Below are 25,773 nucleotides of genomic sequence, written 5' to 3' on the forward strand. Positions count from 1 at the left end.
ACTTAATTGATTTCCAAACTGGCCATTGTTCCTCATTTATTTCTACATAATTCAAGCAATGGCTCAAAATGCAAACGTCATTAGTACAGAGCAAAGCAAATAGAATATTAAAGCAACAGAGAGGTGCTACAGCATATATCAGTCTTCAATAAAGTTTGTTTTGAAGAGTAATTGGGGAAACGGGCTTTTCAGGGTCAAAAAGCAACTAGTCGATATATAAGGAAAATAAGGCTGTCAATTGTGTAGAATTAAAACTAAACATTAAACTAAGATTGAGAACAATCAGTTCTGAATTCAAACAAATGAAAGACAAATTTATCAGGAAACCCCTTACACAATAAAGATCAATATGGTTCCATGATCAAAAGAGTTTTCAGCAGACTTGTGAATGTGGAAACTCTGAGAATGATCAAGAAGCAAGTTGGTGCAACTGATTAAATAAGATGAAAATCACCTGGATTCTGCAATAGGTGCACAATCTGCTCTCCTGAATGACAAACCTGAAATTAACACTCAACATACAGTGACCTAGACATTTTGCATAGAACCAATATATTATGAGAAGAACATTAAATTAGAAGTCTGATCACTGTGCAAGCAACACACACTCCCTCCACATCGCAAGTCTCACTCAACCCCTGAATCTCTCTCAACTATCACCCTACTTCCCCACCACCTCCATGATAAACGACTGTAATTTACCCATTTTCCACTTCCAAATCTCTAATGAAATAACGGGTTAATTCTAAAGGAAACCCTTGCCCAAAACTTGCATTGACACCCCACACACTGTTGTTTTAAGAGACCTTTTGAGACTCAGAACACCTTCTGGCCAATGTAAAACTCTATCTCACTACGGTGTAAGGCTACTTTGATCTCTACCAATGGCAGTAAGAATCCAAGGGTTCTTCCTTATATACTAATATTTTTAATAATCACAGAAATACATTTTAGTCAATTTAAAGTTTTGTATAAAACCTAGCTGTAATTATTCAAACTGTTCCTGCTTTTAATTATCTTGCAATCATTCTGATCCAAGCCAACTGCAACTTAATGCTCTGCATTCAGTTGTTAAGTTGGATCAGAGTGGGTCTCACACGCACCTGCTCTTGGACCATTTCTGCGCCCTGGTTTCTCCTGGACTCTCCAGCGTGGGTTTCCCACTCGCCTTTCTCTAGCTTTCCTATCTCCAGCTGGTCTCATGCTGACTCCTCTGCGTGTTGAGGCTGCTGCGCAAAAATACAAACATGCTGCATGAAAGCAAATGGAATTTGAAAGTCACCGCTATTGAAAAAAGGGCCAAAATGCTACTGAATCATGGAGTGCTCATACACAATTACATTTTACAGACACTTCTTTCATCCTTTCTGTTGCTTCTCTCCTGTCCCAGAAAGCTGATACTTCCCTTCCTCCTGCTCCTAAAATATATGTGGATACATACTTTTCTATGACAACAAAGTCAAAAAAACACTTACCATCATTCCCTTTCAAAGGGACACAGAGGGATCCAAAATCCGTTGGCACCCATATTCACAGTATTAAGGAATATTTTATGAAGAAATGCTTACTAATTTCATCGGGTGTATTTCATGACATCTGACGAATGCTATTTGACTTTGTCTCATTATCCAACTCTCCAACTCCCTTGCATCCTTCAAGGTATAAAAATCAGCAGCATGTCCATTTAACGTTTAATAAATACAATTAAGTTCCTCCAGCAAAATACATCTTTCTTATGTAACAAGCAATCTTCTGGAGGAACTCAGCAAGTCAAGCATCATCTGTGGGAGGAAAAGAATTGTCAATGTTGGGTTCAAACCTCAGATATGTTGTTTGACCTGCTGAATTCCTCCAGCAGATCGTTACTCCACATTTCAACATCAGCACTCTCTGGTGTCTTCATTTTGCCCATTCTGGGAGTATCGATTTGATTGTTTAAAATAGTTTCATGGAATAATTTCTTTTGATAATGGTTCACATCCTAAAAACATTCACTAAAACCCAAACAGTGCACAGATGTGCTTCAGCTTTTTATTGAACAGAGCAAACAGCCTGCATTTGAAATGCATTTAAATTCATTTTTTCTTCATAATTGCAATTCAGGAATATTCAAAGCTTATCACTAGCCTATACCAGTCTTCATTGCTATAATAATACCAATAGTCCTCCTAATAGTAAATGATGTAAATCACATACACTATCTAAAGTACTGGTGAGGCGTCACTTGGAATATTTTGAACAGTTTTGGGTCCCTTATCTTAGGAAGGATGTGTTGACATGGAATGGTGAAAAGCCTTAATAGACTGGATGTGAAGAGGATGTTTCCTATGGTGGGAGGGTCTAGGACCAGAGGACACAGCCTCAGAAAAGAGAGGCATCCTTTTAGAATGGAGAAGAGGTGGAATTTCTTTAGCCAGAGAGTGGTGAATCTGTGGAATTTGTTGGCTTTGGCAGCTGAGGAGGCCAAGTCTCTATGTACATTTAAGGCAGAGTTTGATAGATTCTTGATTGGTCGGGGCATGAAGGGATACGGGGAGAAGGCAGGATATTGGGGCTGAGGGAAAAAGTTATCAGCCATTATGAAATGGAGGAGCAGACTCAATGGGCCGACTGCGCTAATTCTATATCTTTTGGTCTTATCTGAGCAATGCATGTACAGCAACTAACATTTTATGCAGAAATAATATTATATAAAAATAAAGACAATTTTTATACTTAACCAAGAAATAGAAAAGTTGCTATCAGATCAGACATGAATTCTAAATTTCAAAGGGTCCTGTCTCCAGTTTATCACTTATAATTTCCAGCAAATAACCTAATCTTACAAAAACACAGTCCCCACTATAACATAGTTTACAAAAGAATTAAAATTACATTTTCAAACAATGATTTTTTTTAAACTGCAAATCTCTACCCATTTCTAATGACTTTCACATACTTTATACATACTTTTTCTCCCTTCACCCCTCCTAAACAATCTAAATACTTTTTTGAATATTCATGATTTAATTAGCAAATATTCTTTAATTAGCATTTTATTTCTCAGACATGGCTCATCCCTCTCATCTTAACTAGTGTCAAAATGATTACAAAATCACAAGGGCACCATTTCTGATAATCCTCAGTAAACATCACATGGAAATTATTACACCAAAGTTGCATTACTCATTGTATAATTCCTATTGCATTTTGACACTTTTTTCCCAGCAAGCACCTAAAAGCAACAATAATGAAACTTCTTTGCACGAGTGACTTTGGGAAGAACAAGTTAATTATTGTTTGAAGTTATCACATTCAATTCAGATCCTATGCTCAAGGTTGTCAGTTGGATGCTAACCAAGAGGCTGCTTTGTGCTGGAATGCATTGAGTTTTCTTAAAGATGTTGGAACTACACTCATCCAGGCAGTGTATAGTATTCTATCATAATCTCGACTAATACCTTCTACTTGGTCAGTAGAATGTTTTCACCATGTCACAAGGTGACTCACTGAACATAGAATGCATGAAGTTTCCCTGTTCTTGTAGTCACAAGATTTACGTATACAAGATCCTGTTTTTGTATTACAGGTTTCCCCCACCATCCGAAGGTAGAGCATTCCTATGAAATGGTTCGTAAGCCGAAATGTTGTAAAGCGAAGAAGCAATTACCATTTATTTATATTGGAAAATATTGTGAGCGTTCGCAGGCCCAAAAATAACCTACCAAATCATGCCAAATAACACATAAAACCTAAAATAACAGTAACATATAGTAAAAGCAGGAATGATATGATAAATACACAGCATATATAAAGTAGAAATACTTCTCTACAACGACTGCCTGCACAGATCTCCGTAGCGAAAATCTCACGCAAGCGCTGTTGGCATAAACATGCTCTCCAGTAATCTTTAAACTATGAAGCTGCCAAATCTACCAAATAACACGTAAAAATACACAGCCTTTATAAAGTAGAAATAATGTATGTACAGTGTAGTATCACGGGAATTGGGAAGACATTGAGCACACTGATGATGGTGTGTTAGACTGAATCGTCGTAGGCTGGGTGGTGCAGTGGCCCCCACCCTCCAGGCTGCCGACTGATACATTGCCGTGAAGCACGCAGGGGTAGCCGGGAGGCACACAGCGCATCGTTAAGAAAAAAGCCAAAATAAACATGCTAATTAATTAGGGGCTGCCCGGCACGTAAATGTCAGCGCAGATCAGAGGCGATTGCCGATTGCATTGGCACTGATCTGGGCCGACAATTACGTCTAGGTGGCACCTAATTAATTAGCATGTTTATTTCAGCTTTTTTCTTAAAGATGTGCTGTGTTCCTCCCGGCTACCGCTGCATTCTCTGCGAATTGGTACAGTATCTGTCCGGGGCCTGGGTGCTGGGGTGGTGGGACACGGGGGTGTCATCTCATCGTCGATCAAGGCAGGCAGCTCATCTTCTCCTATGACTGCCTACCTTGATGTCGAAGGTCGAGGTTTGTCGTCTGCTGTAGCTGATGTGGAAGGCTTGCTTGACTGCTGAGCCTCAAGCATTTTCCTATCACACAGTTCTTTGTAAGGACTCAAAACATCCTGCAAATATCCCCCAAATCTACGTACCCTTTCAAAATTAAAGTCGTACTTTATCATTGCAGCGAAAATCTCACCCAGTTGCTTCACGTTCAGTTCCTGGACGACTTCACTTTCGCTACTGCATTCGGTTTCGATTGCTATCCTTTCCTCTTCCAATTGCATCAGCTCTTCATCTATCAGTTCTCGGTCATGGGATGCCAAAACCTCTTCAACATCATCTTCATCAGCTTCCACAAGCCAAACTCACTTTGTCCTTGCTTCGTTCACCACGATCGAAATGCTTAATTATGTCTAGTTTTACACTAAGTGTAACACCCTTACAAGCTCTCTTAGGCTTTTCCGACACCTTAGAACTTATCTCGCTAATGGCTGCTCAATGCAATGCGTTAAAGCAATGCCGTTCCGAATCCAGGGGAGAGCGGCTGCTCGGGGTGCATGCTGCCTTTCTTCGTAACAGTGAAAACACCTTCTGAAAGCGAAAACAGGGTACTAATAATGTAGGCCTTTCGTAACAGTGAGTTTTCGTAAAGCAAACGTTCGAAAAACGGGGGACACCTGTATAGGATTATATCCAGATCTTGTGGTGCAACCTCTTCTACATCACTGAGACATGACATGGATTGGGTGACCATTTTGTCAAACACCTTTGCTCCATCTGTCAAAAAAGGCAGGATTTTCAGGTGACCACCCATTTCAACTCAACTTCCCTTTCCAACATGTCAGTCTATGGTTCCTCTACTGCCACAATGAGGCACAATGTTCTTTTCTCCCTGCTGCCATCATGTAGAAGGTACAAGAGCTTCAGGACTTGCATCACCAAGTTCAAGAACAGTTCTTACCCCACAACCATCATGCTCTTGAACAAAGGGGATAACTTCACTCGCTTGCTCATTCATTGAGTTGTTCCCACAACCAATGATCTCACTTTAAGGACTCTTTATCTTGTTATTTCATGTTCTCATTATTTATGGCTATTTATTTATACTTGCATTTGCATTACTTGTTGTCTTCTGCACTCAAGTTGATCTTTCAGTGATCCTGTTATAATTACTATTCTATAGACTTGCTGAGTATGCCCACAGGAAAATGAATCTCAGGGTTGTAAATGGTGATATTTATGTACATTGATTATAAAAGTTACTTTAAACTTTGAGGCCACTCTGAGGTTGGAAGAACAACAACCCATTCCATTTGGGTAGCCTCCAACGTGAAGGCATGAACATCGATTTCTCTAACTTCCAATGATTTCTTCCCCTCCCCCTTCTCTCTTTGCATTCCCCAGTCTGGTTCCCCTCTCACTCCTTTTCCCTTCACCTCACTCCGGTGTCCCTCCTTCTTCCCTTTCTCTTATGGTCCACTCTCCTTTCCTATCAAGTTCCTTCTTCTTCAGCCCTTTATGTCTTCCATTCATCACCTCCAGCTGCTTACTTAATTCCCCCTCCCCCACTAACTGACCTTTCTCCAAACCTGGTTTCATCAATCACCTGCCCCAAAATGTCAACTATTTATTCCCCTCCATAGGTGTTGTCTGACCTGCTGAGTTCCTGCAGCACTTTCTATGTGTTGCTCAAGATTGCCAGCATCTGCAGAAACTCTTGTGTTTATGTAATAGTTCTACTTTTGTGCACAGCATAGATCTGAACAGTTTTGCACTTTATCTGGTAAATAGCATGTTTACTGTGAATGCACAGGACCATTATGACTAGAAGAGCAGCTGCTTCCAAAGCATTTTTCTGGCACTTCAGCTGGGATGTCATCAGGACATATAACCTTTGCTATATCTAGACCACATTGTAATTTCTTCAAAGTGTGGAGATTATCAAATTGGCCTTGGATAACTTGTGGTTGTGGTAAGAACCCTAAGAGAAAGAAAATGGATCATCCACTCAGCACAAAACAAATATCTGTCTTTTTTTGTCTCTGTTAGGTTTTGTCTGCATTGAGGATGCGATATTCATGCTGCTTCCTCTCCTAATGCTTAATTCTCCAAGGCTGTTGATCACTGGATGACACAGGCCTGCAGAGCTTTGAACAGACTAGAGTGTATTTCTTTCCTCACCTGCTGCACACACTGCTCACCATAAATGGTTCCCTTTGATATAGCTCCATCATCTAATTTTCAGCTACGTGTTGAGTTATTTCTGGCAGGCTCTCCTACACTATCCATTGAACAAGCATTGATGGGAAAAGGCAGGTTATGAGGTTACAGATTTTCATTAAATATATGTCTGGTACAAATAGCTCCTAGATGCCCAGTTTTTAAGTCCATATCATTTGGCAAAGGAGATACTGTCCAAAGTGGGCAAAAACCTTTTACCTTTAAAGAGATGTGCATGCTCATTGCCATAAACCCATCATGGACAGTTGCATCTGTGACAGAAAGTCTGATGGGAATGAGATCATACAGTTTTGCCCATAGCGTTACTTCATTTAGCACCTGCTACAGAACCAGTCTGGCAGCTCGATCGGTAATGGTACTTGAAAGAATTGTTGAACATTGGATAGGTAAAGTGATGATTAAAAAAACCAAGATCTTTAACGATGAACATTTTAAATTAAAATAGAAAGTATTGGAAATACTCAGCAGGTTTGTTATCACCTGTGGAGAGAGAAGCTAAATGTAGGGAAGCAAATGGGTGGGGACATCAAAGGAAAACATCTATAATAGGTTGGAGACTGAGAGAGGCTGAATGCCAGGGAGGGAGTGGTGAAGAATTGTTAATCACAGCTAAGGAAAGGATATACAGATAAAAGGAGATAAATTAAAAATAGAGGCAGAGAGAAAAAATGATGCAAACAATGCTGGAACTGAGAGACACGGATGATGAAAATTAATTAATTTATTTATTGGGATATAGCACAGAATAGCCTCTTTCAGTCCTTTGAGACATACCATCCAACAACCCCCAATTTAATCCTAGCCTATTAATGGGACAATTTACAATGACTAAATAACCTATGAACCAGAATATCTTTGGACTGTGGAAGAAAATTGGAGCACCTGGAGAAAACATGCACTTTCCATAAGGAAGGCATTCAGACTCCGTACAGATGTTGTCGGAATTGAACTCCGAATTCCATCACCCCAACTGTAATAGTGTCATGCTAACTGCTACACTACTGTAACGCCCCAATCTGACATCAAATGGAGCACACTGGACATGCCCAACAGGTCAGGCAGCATCTGTGGAAAGAGTAAAATAAAGTTACTCTTAAGAATTAATCTTTGATTGGTGCTTGTCGACTGGAAAGGTTAGCTATCTGAAATTGCTGAATTCAATGTTAAGTGCCTACTCTTCCAGTTTATATTCAGCTTTGTTGGGATAGTTCATAACACCAAAGACAGGGAGGTCAGTGAGGGAGCAGAATAGTGAATTAATGCGACAATGATTGAAAGCTCCAGGTCACCCCCAGAAACTGAATACAATGTTCTGCAAAACCATCACCCATTCCTCATTTGCTTTGTTCATTGTCAAGAAGATATCATTGACACCAAATGCACTACACTTAAGCCTGATTTATACTTCTGCGTCAACGCGACACCATAACCTACGCAAGTGACCAACGCACATTGTGAGCATTTATACTTGTGCGTTGGTGTGTCTGTGTCGCTCTGCAATTTGGGCACATCACGCATGCGCACACACCTGCCCGTGCAAGGCTTCATTGTCATGGTAGTCTTTCTCGGGGTAAGCAAGAAGCGAGCGTCTTTGTTCGCAAAAGCAAAATGTGTCCTCCATAATTTCAGAGGTCTGTAAAGCTTTATGAAAAGCATTGCAGCCAGAGTTCCTTCCCTGCCCTTCAGTCACCCTATGGGAAGCTATTGTAGCGTAGGAGGAAATGCGATGCTACCAAGCAGACCAATCACAGCTGTTGCGTCTGCGTTGTCTGACGTGCGGTTACATTTTGGGAGAGGTGCGTGTCGCGGCAACGCAGGCTCTGGCATAGGGTTCCTCGTCGGCTATGCATAGGGTTTGCGGCGATGCAGTACTTATGGCATCGCATTGACGTAGAAGTATAAATCAGGTTTAAGTTGGAATGAGCTGCTTTATCTAAAAGGAATATTAGATAAAGCAGCTCATTCCAACTTGGATGGTGGGAAGCAAAGGAGTAAAAGGCAAGTATTGGACCTCCTGTCGTTAAAAGAGAAGAAATTGCTATTGTTGGAGATGGAAGAGTGAACAAGCAAGTAATGGAGGCAACATTCTCTTTGGAATACTGAGAAGGAAATTGTTTTTCTCTCCATATAGATGCTGCCTAAACTACCAACGCTTTTTGAGCATTCCCTATTTTATTTCTGATCTTTAACATCTTCAGCATATTAAATGCCATTGGTTCAGCATTATTTTTTTTTCTCCTTCTATCTTAATTCCTCATCATTGAGCTGCACCTTCTGACAGCTCAGATGTGATTAAAATGCCTCTCTCAGTCAACAGCATCACCTATGGGTATTGCACAAAATGCAGGCAGAACTCAGCAAATCAGGCAGCATCTATAGAGGTGAATAAATCATTGACATTTCAGGTGGAGACCCTTTGTGACAACTTAAAGTTGCAGTAATCAAGAATTAATGATGAGGCAAATTATTAAAGTTGATGCTTCCATCTTATAATGAGATACTTAATCTTTCATAGCATGAACCTCATTCAATGTGCAATTTATACAACATCATCATGCTTAAAGCTGCTGGCAACCTTTTACGAAGACAAAAATCTGGAGGTTGTCAAGCATATTTGTATGTTACTCCTCATGGTGGAAATTATGTTATTGCAGCCAAGGTGATAATGGAGGGACCAATGAAGGTATTTACATACCACATAACTCCTTCGCTCTCCCTGGTTCTTCACTGAATCCTCTTCTGACTCACAACATGCAGATGGCATAATTACAAACTTCTTAAGATCTCCTTTTTTGTCCTTTATGATAGCATTTCATTTGAGATGCTCAAGAATTGCTGCCTTCCCACTGAGAGGAGGAAGGAGATGGGGAAAATAATCACTTGATGTTATAAGCACCAGCTCAGAGACTTCGCACCATGCTTACTTTAGAGAGCAAGATAGAGGATGATATGCACAGTAAGACATTGGACAGGTGCTCAATTACACAGAGAAATCACAGTGCAGGTGAAATGAGGGCTCCTTTGATGGACAAGACTACAAAGGAAAACTGAAGCATCTGCTGCACTGGAAAAGGTGCAAGAGCACATGTATACTGCTAACGATCACGGATAAGAATTGTGTCAATTTGTCACAGAGTATTCTGAAAAGTAGAGCCACAATAATGCAGGGTCTCATGACCAGCACTGAAGCTGAGAAGAGGGTATGAGGTAGTCTGCCATTTTTGTCAACTCTACAGAACAACAGACTGACTCTGAATTTACCTCATTACAGTTCTTGGAACTTTGCTGTATGGGAATAAACTGCAGGATTTGCCAAAAGAAACTACTATAACTACAGCTTAGAATAATTCGCTGTCTGTGAAGTCCTGTTATTTCAAAGACACTATATAAATAGAGAGTACTTACTGTATATAGTAACCAGAGTTTTCCAAAATTATGCCATATACTATTAAAACTCTAACCTGAACTTCTGCAAAAATTCTGCGGCTAAATCAGTGCCAGGCAAAAAGCTCTCAGTGATAATTCAGCAAATCTGCATAACCTCTGCTAGTTGAACCCTGTGTTTTTCCTACAAAGATAAATTCAACCCCATAGCATGGGCTCTCACAATACATCCATTATTTAATGCAACACACACAAAATGCTGAAGGAACTTAGCAGGCCAGGCAGCATCCATGGAAACAAATACAGTCGACGTTTCAGGCGAGGCACTTCATCATGACTGGAAAGAAAGAGGAGAATTCGAGAAGTTCACAAGATCACAAGACAAAGGAGCATAGGTAGGCCATTCGGCCCATCGAGTCTGCTCCGCCACTCCACCATGAGCTAAACTATTCTCCCATCCAGTTCCAATTTCTGGCTTTTTCCCCATATCCCTTGATATCCCTTGATCCCTTGATACAAGAGAGATAGGTTACACTTCAACTACAGGGGGACCAATATCCTTTTAGGGAGGTTTGTTAATGCTATTGGGGGGGTTTTAAACTAGATTTGCAGGGGGATGGGAACCAAAGTGCCAGAGCTGATAGTGTGGCTGGGGTGAAAATAAATGATGTTAAAAGTTCAAGCAAATCCACTAATAGAAAGGTTGTGAGTGGTGGTAACAATCTTCTGAGGTGTATATATTTCAATGCTAGGAGTATTGCGGGGAAGGCGGATGAGTTGAGGGCGTGGATTGACACGTGGAATTATGATGTTGTAGCAATTAGTGAAACTTGGCTACAGGAGGGGCAGGACTGGCAGCTTAATATTCCAGGGTTCCGATGCTTCAGATGTGATCGAAGCAGAGGAATGAAAGGTGGGGGAGTGGCATTGCTTGTTAGGGAAAATATTACAGCAGTGCTCAGGCAGGACAGATTGGAGGGCTTGTCTACTGAGTCCTTGTGGGTGGAGCTGAGAAACAGGAAAGGTATGGCCACATTAGTGGAATTGTATTACAGACCACCCAATAGTCAAAGAGAATTGGAAGTGCAAACCTGCAGAGAGATAGCAGGCAACTGCAGGAAACATAAAGTTGTGGTGGTAGGGGATTTTAATTTTCCATATATTCATTGGGTCTCCCATACTGTTAGGGGTCTAGATGGTTTAGAGTTTGTAAAATGTGTTCAGGAAAGTTTTTTAAATCAATATATAGAGGGACCAACTAGAGGGGATGCAATATTGGATCTCCTGTTAGGAAACGAGTTAGGACAAGTGACAGAAGTATGTGTAGGGGAGCACTTTGGTTCCAGTGATCATAACACCATTAGTTTCAACTTGATCATGGACAAGGATAGATCTGGTCCTAGGGTTGAGGTTCTTAACTGGAAGAAGGCCAAATTTGAAGAAATGAGAAAGGATCTAAAAAGCGTGGATTGGGACAGGTTGTTCTCTGGCATGGATGTGATCAGTAGGTGGGAAGCCTTCAAAGCAGAAATTTTGAGAGTGCAGAATTTGTATGTTCCTGTCAGGATTAAAGGCAAGGTGAATAGGAATAAGGAACCTTAGTTCTCAAGGGAAATTGCAACTCTGATAAAGAAGAAGAGGGAGTTGTATGAGTGTATAGGAAGCAGGGAGTAAATAAGGTGCTTGAGGAGTATAAGAAGTGCAAGAAAATACTTAAGAAAGAAATCAGGAGGGCTAAAAGAAGACATGAGGTTGCCTTGGCAGTCAAAGTGAAGGATAATCCAAAGAGCTTTTACAAGTATATTAAGAGCAAAAGGATTGTAAGGGATAAAATTGGTCCTCTTGAAGACCAGAGTGGTCGGCTATGTGCGGAACCAAAGGAAATGGGGGAGATCTTAAATAGGTTTTTTGCGTCTGTATTTACTAAGGAAACTGGCATGAAGTCTATGGAATTAAGGGAAACAAGTAGTGAGATCATGGAAACTATACAGATCGAAAAGGAGGAGGTCCTTGCTGTCTTGAGGAAAACTAAAGTGGATAAATCCCCAGGACCTGACAGGGTGTTCCCTCGGACCTTGAAGGAGACTAGTGTTGAAATTGCAGGGGCCCTGGCTGAAATATTTAAAATGTCGCTGTCTACAGGTGAGGTGCCGGAGGATTGGAGAGTGGCTCATGTGGTTCCGTTGTTTAAAAAAGGATCGAAAAGTAATCCGGGAAATTATAGGCCAGTAATCCAGTAAGTTTAACGTCGGTAGTAGGTAAGTTATTGGAGGGAGTACTAAGAGACAGAATCTACAAGCATTTGGATAGACAGGGACTTATTAGGGAGAGTCAACATGACTTTGTGCGTGGTAGGTCATGTTTGACCAATCTATTGGAGTTTTTCGAGGAGGTTACCAGGAAAGTGGATGAAGGGAAGGCAGTGGATATTGTCTACATGGACTTCAGTAAGGCCTTTGACAAGGTCCCGCATGGGAGGTTAGTTAGGAAATTTCAGTCGCTAGGTATACATGGAGAGGTGGTAAATTGGATTAGACATTGGCTCAATGGAAGAAGCCAAAGAGTGGTAGTAGAGAATTGCTTCTCCGAGTGGAGGCCTGTGACTAGTGGTGTGCCACAGGGATCAGTGCTGGGTCCATTGTTATTTGTCATCTATATCAATGATCTGGATGATAACATGGTAAAATGGATCAGCAAGTTTGCTGATGATACAAAGATTGGAGGTGTGGTAGACAGTGAGGAAGGTTTTCAGAGCCTGCAAAGGGACTTAGACCAGCTGGAAAAATGGGCTGAAAAATGGCAGATGGAGTGTAATACTGACAAGTGTGAGGTATTGCACCTTGGAAGGACAAACATACAGGGTTAATGGTAAGGCACTGAGGAGTGCAGTGGAACAGAGGGATCTTGGAATACAGATACAAAATTCCCTAAAAGTGGCGTCACAGGTAGATAGGGTCGTAAAGAGAGCTTTTGGTACATTGGCCTTTATTAATCAAAGTATTGAGTATAAGAGCTGGAATGTTATGATGAGGTTGTATAAGGCATTGGTGAGGCCGAATCTGGAGTATTGTGTTCAGTTTTGGTCACCAAATTACAGGAAGGATATAAATAAGGTTGAAAGAGTGCAGAGAAGGTTTACAAGGATGTTGCCGGGACTTGAGAAACTCAGTTACAGAGAAAGGTTGAATAGGTTGGGACTTTATTCCCTGGAGTGTAGAAGAATGAGGGGAGATTTGATAGAGGTATATAAAATTATGATGGGTATAGATAGAGTGAATGCAAGCAGGCTTTTTCCACTGAGGCAAGGGGAGAAAAAAACCAGAGGACATGGGTTAAGGGTGAGGGGGAAAAGTTTAAAGGGAACATTGTGGGGGGCTTCTTCACACAGAGAGTGGTGGGAGTATGGAATGAGCTGCCAGACGAGGTGGTAAATACGGGTTCTTTTTTAACATTTAAGAATATTGGACAGATACATGGATGGGAGGTGTATAGAGGGATATGGTCCGTGTGCAGGTCAGTGGGACTAGACAGAAAATGGTTCGGCACAGCCAAGGAGGGCCAAAAGGCCTGTTTCTGTGCTGTAGTTTCTATGGTTTCTACCCTGACTAACTAAATACTTATCAATCTCCCCCTTAAACACCCTCAATGATCGGACCTCCACAGCTGTATGTGGCAACGAATTCCATAAATCCACGACCCTCTGGCTAAAAAAATTTCTCCTCATCTCTGTTTAAAATGGGTAGCCTCTAATTTTAAGATTGTGGCCTCTTGTCCCGGACTCACCCACCAAGGAAAACAGCCTTTTCACATCTACTCTGTCCAACCCTTTCAACATTCGATATGATTCTGTGAGATCCCCTCTCATTCTTCTATACTCTAATGAATACAGTCCAAGAGCCAACAAATGCTGCTCATATGTTAGCCCCTGAATTCCAGGAATCATCCTCGTAAATCTTCTCTGAACTCTCTCCAACATCAGAACATCCCTTCTAAGACAGGGGGCCCAAAACTGCACACAGTATTCCAAATGAGGTCTCACCAGTGCCCCATAGAGCCTCATCAACACCTCCTTACTCATATACACTATTCCTCTTGAAATGAATGCCAACATAGCATTTGCTTCCTTACTGCCGATCCAACCTGGTGGTTAACCTTTAGGGTATCCTGCACGAGGATCCCCAAGTCCCTTTGCACTTCCAATTTTTGAATTTTCTCCCCACCTAAATAATAATCTGCCCAATTATTTCTTCTTCCAAAATGTACAACCGTACATTTCTCAACATTGTATCTCATCTGCCATTTCTTTGCCCACTCTCCTGAACTGACCAAGTCTCCCTGCAATCTTTCCGTTTCTTCAACACTTCCTGCTCCTCCACCTATCTTGGTGTCATCCGCAAATTTAGCCACAAAACCATTTAATCCATAATCTAAATCATCTGTATACATTGTAAAACGAAGCGGCCCCAACAGCGACCCCTGCGGAACACCACTAGTAACTGGCAACCAATCAGAATAGGATCCCTTTATTCCCACCTTTTGCTTTCTGCCTATCAGCCAATGCTCCACCCATTCCAATATCTTTCCTGTAATTCCATGGGCCCTCATCTTATTAAGCAGCGTCTTATGCGGCAACTTATCGAAGGCCTTTTGAAAATCCAAATACACAACATCCACAGCCTCTCCCTTGTCAACCTTATTTGAGATTACCTCAAAAAATTCCAATAGGTTGGTGAGGCAGGATCTTCCCTTCATGAAACTATGCTGGGCCTATCTTGTCATGCACCTCAAGGTATTTCATAACCTTATCCTTGAGGATCGACTCCAATAACTTTCCAACTATCGATGTCAGACTGATAGGTCTGTAATTTTCTTTTTGCTGCGTCCCTCCTTTCTTAAGCAGCGGAACTACATTTGCAACCTTACAGTCCTCCGGAACCATGCCAGAGCCTATTCATTCCTGGAAGATCATTTCCAATGCCTCCACAATCTCCAAAGCCACCTCCTTCAGAACCTGTGCGTGCACCTCATTCGATCCGGGAGACTCATCTATTCTTAGTCCATTTAGCTTCCCAAGCACTTTCTCTCTAGTAATCTGACTGTACCTAATTCTATTCCCTGAGACCTCCGGCTATCAGGTATGTTGCTAATGTCTTCCACTGTGAAGACTGATGCAAAATACTCATTTAGTTCCTCTGCCATCTCTTTGTTACCCATTATAATTTCTCCAGCATCATTTTCAATCGGTCCTATGTCTACCCATGTCACTCTTTTACTCTTCATATATTTAAAAAAAACTCTCAGTATCCTTTTTTATGTTAATTGCCAACTTCCTTTCATAATTCATCTTTTCTTTCCTAATGACTTTCTTAGTTTCCTTCTGTAAGTTTTTAAAAGTCGTCCACTCCCTCAGTATTCCCACTAATTTTAGCTTCCTCGTACGCTTTTATTTTAGCCTGAACCTCTCTCATTAGCCACATTTGTGCCACTTTTCCATTCGTGATTTTCTTTTTTCTTGGAATATATTTTTCCTGCACTTTCCTTATTTCTTGTAGGAATTTCATCCAATTCTGCTCTACCGTCCCTCCATCTAGCTTACTTTTCCAATCGACTTGGGACAGTTCCTCTCTCATACCACTGTAATTTCCTTTGTTCCACTGAAATATCGATACACCTGATACCAGCTTCTCCTTTTCAAATTTAAACCTGAACTCAATCATATTATGATCACTACTTCCAAGGGGTTCCATTACCTCCAGCTCCCTAATCGCCACAGGTTCATTACACAACACCCAATCCAAAACAGCCGATTCCCTCGTGGGCCTATGGACAAGCTGCTCCAAAAAGCCATCCTGTAGACATTCTACAAGTTAGTTAATGCAATGGCATGTCAACCAAAGTGCATCTAGTCAGAGGCAAGAACCACTTTTATTGTCCTCATGTCTCCTTTCCAATGATTGTCAGTGAGAGTACACAAAGCTGTTTTCTGCCAAGATTGGTGAAAATCCAGTAAAGCCAGAATGAGGAGATGGCAATTTAAATTAAAAGCATAGTTTTAGATATCATTAAAAGGAAGATATCTGAAATTCAATTTGGTCATTAGAAATAATATTTACATTATATCTCCAAATTGGCCAAACGCTATGATCATATATAAAGTAAAAGTCTTTTATCAAACTACAAACAAAAAGATTTTCTGCAGACAGTTAAATCCGATCCTTTTAATATTTTGTCACTGAGGATTATACGAAGTTTAATGCTGACCAAATGTAATCTCCTTAGGAATGATAGATGCTAATACCAATCTAAATAAAATTTATTCATGCACAGTGAATGTTTCTGACCTTGTTTATACTGAATTCTCCACCTGCAAGAAAACGGAATTAAAAAGTGGCCACATGGAGATAGAAACATGAGGAAATCTGCAGATGCTGGAAATTCAAGCAACACACATAAAAAATGCTGGTGAATGCAGCAGGCCAGGCAGCACCTATAGGAAGAAGTACAGTCGATGTTTTGGGCCGAGACCCTTTGTCAGGTCGGTAATTATCTGCCAATTTTCTCAATAAAATAGTTAACAACCTTCTCATGATAGAGATCAATTGTTGCAATGTTTGATTTGTCAAATTCATCAACAATAATTAGAAAAACTCTTCATTACATTCTTCCAAAAGCCTAACTAGCAGAATTTCAAACAGTCTGACTGAATGGAGTCCCTGAAAAGTCCTTAGACCCTGTGCCGATCAGCTGATGGTGGTATCTGCAAACATATGGGTCCAGAGGATGTTCACAAGAATGATTTGGGGAATGAAAGGGTTAACATACAAGGAGCGTTTGATGGATCTGGGCCTATATTCTCTGGAGTTTAGAAGAAGAATGAGGAGAGATCTCATTGAATCTATCAAATGTTGAAGGTCCTAGACAGAGTGGATGTGGAGAGGATATTTTCTATAGTTGGGGAGTCTAGGACCACCACCTCAGATCAGAGGGGCAACCATTTTGAAGAGATGAGGAAAAATTTCTTTAGCCAGAGGGTGGCGAATCCATGGAATTCATTGCTGCAGATGGCTGTGGAGGCCAGGTCATTGGGTATATTTAAAGCAGAGGTTCATAGTTTCTTGAATGGTCAGAGAATCAAAGGTTATGGGGAGAAAGCAGGAAAATGTGGTTGAGAGGACTAATAAATCATCCATGATGGAATCGTGGAGCAGAATCAATGGGCTCATTCTGTTCCTATGTCACATGGCCTTATTTTTACTTCTCACTGCTTCTCTCTAAGGTTCCAATCTGCTTTAACAAGACCACTATTGTCCTGGCACTTACAAAGAACAAGGTAATGTGTCTCAACAACTAACACCCAGCGGCTCTTATATCTACCATCCTGAAGTGAGTTGAGAGACTGGTCATAGCACACATTAACACCGGGTTCCCAGACAACCTTGAACCACTGCAATTCACCTCCCCCTGAATCAGGACTATGGAGGACCCCATCTCCCTGGCCCTACAAGTATCCCTGGAGCACCTTCACAGTAAGACATCTATGTCAACTTATTGTTTATTAACTATAGCTCCACCTTCAATACTATAATTCCAAACAAATTTACCACCAAACTCCATGACCTGGGAGTCAATCCCTCCCTCTGTAACCGGATCCTCAACTTCCTGATCAGTATAATCAGGCAGCAACACTTATGCCACAATTATTCTCAACCCTGGTGCTCTTCAAGGCTACATCTTCTCACCACCACTCCTCCCAGTGACTCTACACCCTGTACACTAATGACTGTGTGCCCAGATTCTGCTCAATCCATCAGCAAGTTTGCAGATGATACCATCGTAATGGACCGTATCCCAAATAATGATGCATCAGAATATCAGAAGGCGATAGAGAGCTTTGTAACTTAGTGCCTTGACAACAACATTTCGTTCAAAGTTAGCAAAATGAAGAAGCAGGAAGCGTAGTTATGTATATCGCAGACATCTACAGTGGCTCATGCAAGGCATAATGCTGTAAGGTACAGAGGGGTTTGGGATGGAGGGTGCAAACCGGGATGAATTTCGTTCATAGAACAAAGAACAGTACAGCACAATGCAAGCCCTTTGTCTCACAATAATGCTCTGACCCTTTAAACCCACTCCAAGATCAAACTAACCTATCCTGCCCACACAAACCTCCATTTCTCTTTCATCCATATGCATCTCCAAGAGTGTCATAAATATCCCTAATGTATCTGCCTGTACCACCACCCCGGAATATACCACCCATGCACCAACCACTCTGAGTAAACAACCTGTCTCTGACATCATCCCTATACTTTCCTCCCAACACCTTAAAATTATGGTCCCTTGAATTAGATATGTCCGCATGGGGAAAAAATTCAGTGTGTCCACTCAATCTATGCCCCTTTTCATCTTGTTACAACTCTATCATCTCACCTCCCATCCTCCTTTGCTCCAAAGAGAAAAGCCTTAGTTTACTTAACCTATCCTTATAAGTCATTCTCTCCAAATGAGGCAGCATCCTGGTAAATCTCCTCTGCACCCTCTCTATAGCTTCCACATCCTTCCTATAATGAGGTGACCAGAACTGGCCACAATATTCCAAGTGTGGTCTAACCAGAGTTTTATAGCAACACACACAAAATGCTGGAGGAACTCAACAAGCCACACAGCGTCTATGGAAAAGAGTACAGCTGACAATTGGCAGGGTTGAAGAAAAAATCTTGAGGAGTAAATTCAAAAGGTGGGGGAGGGAAGGGAGAAACACAAGGTGATAGCTGAAACTAGGAGGGGGAGGGGTGAAGTAAAGAGTTGGAAGTTGATTGGTCAAAGAGATATCGGGCTGCAGAAGGGGAAATCTAATAGATAGATATACTTTATTGATCCCGAGGGAAATTGGGTTTCGTTACAGCCGCACCAACCAAGAATAGAGCATAAATATAGCAATACAAAAACCACAAACAATCAAACAGCAAAATGCAAACTACGCCAAATGGAAAATAAGTCCAGGACCAGCCCATTGACTCAGGGTGTCTGACCCTCCACGGGAGGAGCTGCAAGTTCGATGGCCACAGGCAGGAATGACCTCCCGTGCCACCCAGTGTCGTATCTCGGTGGAATATGACCAGAGTCAAACAGCAAAAAGTTCAATATCTGGTCTACAAACACATTACTCGATTGTAATATGAACCGGATTGCACCATCTCTTGTTAACCAGAACAGTAAGCACCCAACTCCTTTACGCTTACCACTCTCAGTGCATTTCCGGTCAGCCCGAACGGTCTGAAAGCCGTCCATGGAGAAGTTTTGATCAGGTATGTCCATGTGCAGCCCTGTTTCAGTAAAACACGTAACACTGCACTCCCGAAATGTTCCTGACTTCTGGCTAGCGCCGTGAACTCGTCCATTTTATTACCCACCGAACTCCTCTTCTCCATAAGTCTCTGTTGTCTCGACCCTGTCCTCTTTCCTCGCCTTTGTGAACCCCCTCTGCATCCTCTGTGTGTTTTCCTCCAGATTTCAGCAGGGGTGTCCACCGCTCTGCTCACTAAACCAGCCGGTATATGCTCAATCAGCTGGTCCCCGGAATACACAATGCTACCATGTTTCTGTCCCGCTAATGAGACGTGTTGGAATGTAACTATTTCCAGCGCTAAAAACCCAAATAAAACTCTCTCTACCAGCATGTTAGAGAAGGTGCAGCTTCGACGTGTTACCGTGCAAAAAAAAACAAAACATAACGTAAGTTAAAAAGTAAGAAGAAAAAGTAAGAATAGTTTGGAACGGCTGTAACAGGCTGCATGCACGACCAGCGCATGCGCACCAATGCACTAATAGGAGAGGACTGAAGGCCATAGAAGAAAGAAAAGGCGGAAGAGCAACAGGGAGTGCAGGCAAGGAGATAAAGTGAGAGAGAGAAAAGGGGGGATGAGAAATGATGAAGGAGAGGGGGGTAGAGGGCATTACCAGAAGTCCAAAAAAACCAGTGTTCACGTCATCAGGTTGGAGGCTACGCAGACAGAACATAATGTGTGGTTCCATGGAATATAAGTGTGGCCTCATCACGACAGAAGAGGAGACCATGGATAGACATATCGGAATGGGAATGGGAAGTGGAATTAAAATGGGTGGCCACTGGGAGATCCCACTTCTTCTGGCTGATGGAACATAGGCGTTCATCAAAGTGGTCTCCCAATCTACATCGGGTCTCTCTGATATACAGGTGGCCACCAGGTACAGGAGGTGACCTGCAACATTACCTTGCAGTTCTTGAACTCAATCTTCCAACAAATGAAAGCCACCTGTTGCTTTCCCAACCACCCTATCAACTTGTCCACAACTTTGAAGGACAATGGACATGGACTTCAAGATCCCCCTGTTCTTCCATATTGTTAAGAATCCTACCATTAACCCTGTTATCTGTCTTCCAGTTCAACCGTCTGAGTGAATCACTTCACACTTTCCCAGATTGAATGACATCTGCCACTTCTCCATCTGGCTCTGCATTCTCCCAATGTCACATTGTAACCATGACAACCTTCTACACTATCATAGACACAAGAAATTCTGCAAATGTTAGAAATTCTAAGCAACACACAAAAAGTTGCTGGAGGAACTCAGCAAGTCAGGCAGCATCTATGGAAATGAAGAAATCGTTGACGTTTCGGTCTGTGACCTGCAGACTCTTTTGAAGGTCTGGAAAGGAAGGGGAAAGATGCCAGAATAAAAAGGTGGCAGGAGGGGAAGGAGGATAGCTGGAAGGTGATAGGTGAAGTCAGGTGATAGGAAAGGTAAAGGGCTGGAGAGGAGGAATCTGATAGGAGAGAAGAGTGGACCATAAGAGAAAGAGAAGAAGGATGAAGGGAAGGATAAGAAAAAGGCAAACCTCCTACACTATCCACACCTCCTGATGACTTGTGTATTCCGCATTCTTTCATATCCACCCTTCCATAAGATCAGAAGACAAAGGAGCAAAAGTCGGCCATTCAGCCCATCGAGTCTGCTCTGCCATTTTATCATGAGATGATCCATTTTCCCATTTAGTTCCACTGCCCCGCCTTCTCACCATAACCTTTGATGCCCTGGCTACTCAGATACCTATCAATCTCTGCTTTAAATACACCCAATGACTTGACCTCCACTGCTGCCCGTGGCAACAAATTCCATGGATTCACCACCCTCTGACTAAAAAAATTTCTTCGCATCTCTGTTCTGAATGGGCGCCCTTCAATCCTTAAGTCATGCCCTCTCGTACTATACCCCCCCACCATTGCCACAACTTTTTAACATCCACTCTGTCCATGCCTTTCAACATTCGAAATGTTTCTATGAGGTCCACCCTCATTCTTCTAAACTCCAAGGAATACAGTCCAAGAGTGGTCAAACGTTCCTCATATGTTAACCCTCTAATTCCTGGAATCATTCTAGTGAATCTTCTCTGAACCCTCTCCAACGTCAGCACATCCTTTCTTAAATAAGGAGACCAAAACTGCACACAGTACTCCAAGTGAGGTCTTACCAGTGCCTTATAGAGCCTCAACATCACATCCCTGCTCCTATACTCTATTCCTCTAGAAATGAATGCCAACATTGCATTTGCCTTCTTCACCACCGATTCAACCTGAAGGTTAACCTTAAGGATATCCTGCACGAGGACTCCCAAGTCCCGTTGCATCTCAGAACTTTGAATTCTCTTCCCATTTAAATAATAGTCTGCCCATTTATTTCTTCTACCAAAGTGCATAACCATACACTTTCCAACATTGTATTTCATTTGCCACTTCTTTGCCCATTCTCCCAATCTATCAAAGTCTCTCTGCAGACCCTCTGTTTCCTCAGCACTACCGGCCCCTCCACCTATCTTTGTATCATCAGCAAACTTAGCCTCAAAGCCATCTATTCCATATTCCAAATCATTGATGTACAATGTAAAAAGAAGCTGCCCCAACACGGATCCCTGTAGAACACCACTGGTAACCGGCAGCCAACCAGAATGGGATCCCTTTATTCCCATTCTCTGTTTCCTGCCAATCAGCCAACACTCTATCTACGTATGTAACTTTCCCGTAATTCCAATGGCTCTTATCTTGTTAAGTAGCCTCATGTGTGGCACCTTGTCAAAGGCCTTCTGAAAAACCAAATATACAACATCCACTGCATCTCCCTTATCTAGCCTACTTGTAATTTCCTCAAAAAATTGCAATAGGTTTGTCCGGCAGGATTTTCCTTTAAGGAAACCATGCTGAGTTCTGCCTATCTTGTCATAAGCCTCCAGGTACTCCGTAACCTTATCCTCGAAAATTGACTCCAACAACTTCCCAATCACTAATGTCAAGCTAACAGGTCTATAATTTCCTTTTTGCTTCCTTGCCCCCCTTCTTAAATAGCAGAGTGACATTTGCAATCTTCCAGTTCTCCGGAACCATGCCAGAATCTATTGACTTTTGAAAGGTCATTGCTAATGCCTCCGCAATCTCCAAAGCTACTTCCTTCAGAACACGAGGGTGCATTCTATCTGGTCCAGGAGATTTATCTACCCTTAGACTATTCAGCTTCTTGAGTACTTTCTCTGTCATTATTGTGACTGCACACACTTCTCTTCCCTGACACTCCTGAGTGTCCGGTATACTGCTGATGTCTTCCTAAGTGAAAACTGATGCAAAATACTCATTCAGTTCCTCCACCATCTCCTTATACTTTATACTTTACTTTACACTTTATACTTTATGCTTTTTTGTCGCCAAACAATTGATACTAGAACATACAATCACCACAGCGATATTTGATTCTGCACTTCCCGCTCCCTGGATTACAAATATTAAATATTAAAAATATTTAAAATAGTAAAAAGTTGTAAATATTAAAAATTTAAATTATAGATCATAAATAGAAAATAGAAAAATGGAAAGTGAGGTAGTGCAAAAAAACCGAGAGGCAGGTCCAAATATTTGGAGGTTACGGCCCAGATCCGGGTCAGGATCTGTTCAGCAGTCTTATCACAGTTGAAAAGAAGCTGTTCCCAAATCTGGCCGTATGAGTCTTCAAGCTCCTGAGCCTTCTCCCGGAGGGAAGAGGGACGAAATGTGTGTTGGCTGGGTGGGTCATGTCCTTGATTATCCTAGCAGCACTGGTCCGACAGCATGCGGTGTAAAGTGAATCCAAGGACGGAAGATTGGTTTGTGTGATGTGCTGTGCCGTGTTCACGATCTTCTGCAGCTTCTTTCGGTCTTGGACAGGACAACTTCCATATCAGGTTGTGATGCACCCTAGAAGAATGCTTTCTACGGTGCAGCTATAAAAATTAGTGAGGGTTTTAGGGGACAGGCCAAATTTGTTTAGATTTCTCAGGAAGTAAAGGCGCTGGTGGGCCTTCTTGGCAGTGAACTCTGCTTGGTTGGACCAAGTCAGGTCATTTGTGATATTGACCCCAAGGAACTTAAAGCTTTTGACCTGTTCCAATTGTGCACCACCGATGTAAATTGGGTCGTGTGGTCCGCTACTCCTTTTGAAGTCAACAACCAATTCCTTCGTTTTGCTGACGTTGAGGGATAGGTTATTATCTTCGCACCATGCCACTAGGTTATCTCCCATTACAATTTTTCCAACATCATTTCCTATCAGTCCTATATCTACTCTCACCTGTCTTTTACTCTTTATATACTTGAAAAAGCTTTTAGTATCCTCTTTGATATTATTTGCTAGCTTCCTTTCATAGTTCATCTTTTCCCTCTTAATAACCTTCTTAGTTTCATTTTGTAAGCTTTTAAGAACTTCCCAATCCTCTGTCTTCCCACTAATTTTTGCTTCCTTGTATGCCCTCTCCTTTGCTTTAACCTTGGCTGTGACTTCTCTTGTCAGCCACGGTTGCACCCTTTTTCCATTCGAAAATTTCTTCTTTTTTGGAATATATCTGTCTTGCACCTTCCTCACTTCTTGCATAAACTCCAGCCACTGATGCTTTGCCATCCTTCCCGCTAGTGTCCCTTTCCAGTCAACTTTGGCCAGTTCCTCTCTCATGCCATTGTAATTTCCTTTACTCCACAGAAATACTGACACATCAGACTTCAGCTTCTCTTTCTCAAATTTCACAGTGAATTCAATCATGTTATGATCACTGCCTCCTCAGGGTTCCTCCACCTCAATCTCTCTAATCACCTCCAGTTCATTACACAATACCCAATCCAGTACATCTGATCCCCTAGTGAGCTCAACAACAAGCTGTTCTGAAAAGCTATTTCGTAGACATTCTACAAATTCTCTGTCTTGAGATCCAGTGCCGACCTGATTTTCCCAATCCACTCGCATGTTAAAATTCCCCACAATTATCATAATACTGCCCTTCTGACAAACCTTTTCTATTTCCTGTTGTAATTTGTAGTCCACATCACTGCGGCTGTTTGGAGCCTGTATATAATTGCCATCAGGGCCCTTTTATCCCTGTGATTTCTTAGCTCAACCCATAAAGATTCTGCACCTTCCGATCCTATGTCACCTCTTTCTAATGATTTAATATCATTTCTTACCAATAAAGCCACGCCACTCCCCCTGCCTATCTGCCTATCCTTCCGATACACCGTGTATCCTTGGACGTTCAGCTCCCAGAGACATGCATCCTTTAGCCACGTCTCAGTAATGGCCACAATATCATACCTGCCAATCTGTAGCTGTACGACAAGATCATTCACCTTATTCTTTATGCTGCTTGCATTTAAGTATAACACCTTAAGCCCAGTATTTGGTACTTTTTGCTTTGTTTGCACTGCAACTTTATTGCACAGCACCTCATCCCAATGGCTGCAAGTTTGACCCATCACCTGTCTGTCCTTCCTGACATCTTTACTGCTCGCTATCTTAGATTTATTTCTGTTTTCCTCCTCCTCTGAACTATCATTCTGGTTCCCATCCCCCTGCCAAATTAGTTTAAACCCTCCCTAACAGCTCTATTAAACCTTCCCGCCAGGATATTGGTCCCCTTCGGGTTCCGGTGTAACCTGTCCTTTTTGAACAGGTCATACTTCCCCCAGAAGAGATTCCAATGATCCAAGAATCTGAAGCCCTGCCCTCTGCACCAGTCTATCAGTCACACATTCATCTGCCTGATCCTACTATTCTTGCCCCCACTAGCACGTGGCACAGGTAGCAATCCTGAGATTACTACCCTGGAGGTTCTGCTTCTCAGCTTCCTTCCTAACTCCCAGAAGTCTCTCTTCAGGACCTCGTCCCTTTTCCTATCTATGTCATTGGTACCAACATATACCAAGACAACTGGCTGCTCACCCTCCCCCTTCAGAATATTCTGGACCCGACTTCCTCATTCAAGTCACTCATAAAAATCACAAAGAACAGGGGTCCCAGAACAGATCCATGAAGAACACTACTGGCCACTGATCTCCAGAGAGAATATGCTCCATCTAATACCACCTACTACCTTTTGTGGGCAAGCAAGTTCTGAATCCACATAGCCAAGTTTTCCTATATCCCATGCCTCCTGACTCTGAATTAGCCTATCATGGGAAACCTTGTCAAATGCCTTATTAAAATCCATATATAACACACCCACTGCTCTGCCATCATCAGTATGTTTTGTCACTTCCCCTACAAAACTAGCTTAAACTCTCCCAAGTAGCATCAGCAAAGCTCATGGCCAGGATATTGGTTCCCCTCCAGTTCAGGTGCAACCCGTCCTTTCTATACAGGTCATCCCTT

At 42.0% G+C, this 25,773-nt stretch overlaps 1 protein-coding gene across 3 annotated transcripts in view; it reads right to left on the bottom strand.

Moving 5' to 3' along the window:
- Window positions 1-25,773, bottom strand: part of pxylp1 (2-phosphoxylose phosphatase 1) — a 221,033-nt gene that overhangs the window by 108,567 nt on the left and 86,693 nt on the right. For 2 of the 3 annotated variants that reach the window (XM_072255501.1, XM_072255498.1), the window contains one exon: window positions 1,104-1,229. The exons of the other annotated variant lie outside the window; for it this stretch is intronic. In XM_072255501.1, the coding sequence (XP_072111602.1) occupies window positions 1,104-1,229 (126 nt within the window). The remainder of the gene's footprint in view (window positions 1-1,103; window positions 1,230-25,773) is intronic. 3 annotated transcript variants of the gene reach the window in all.

Source organism: Mobula birostris, chromosome 4 (assembly GCF_030028105.1).
Source record: "Mobula birostris isolate sMobBir1 chromosome 4, sMobBir1.hap1, whole genome shotgun sequence".
In the NCBI taxonomy this organism is placed as follows: domain Eukaryota; kingdom Metazoa; phylum Chordata; class Chondrichthyes; order Myliobatiformes; family Myliobatidae; genus Mobula; species Mobula birostris.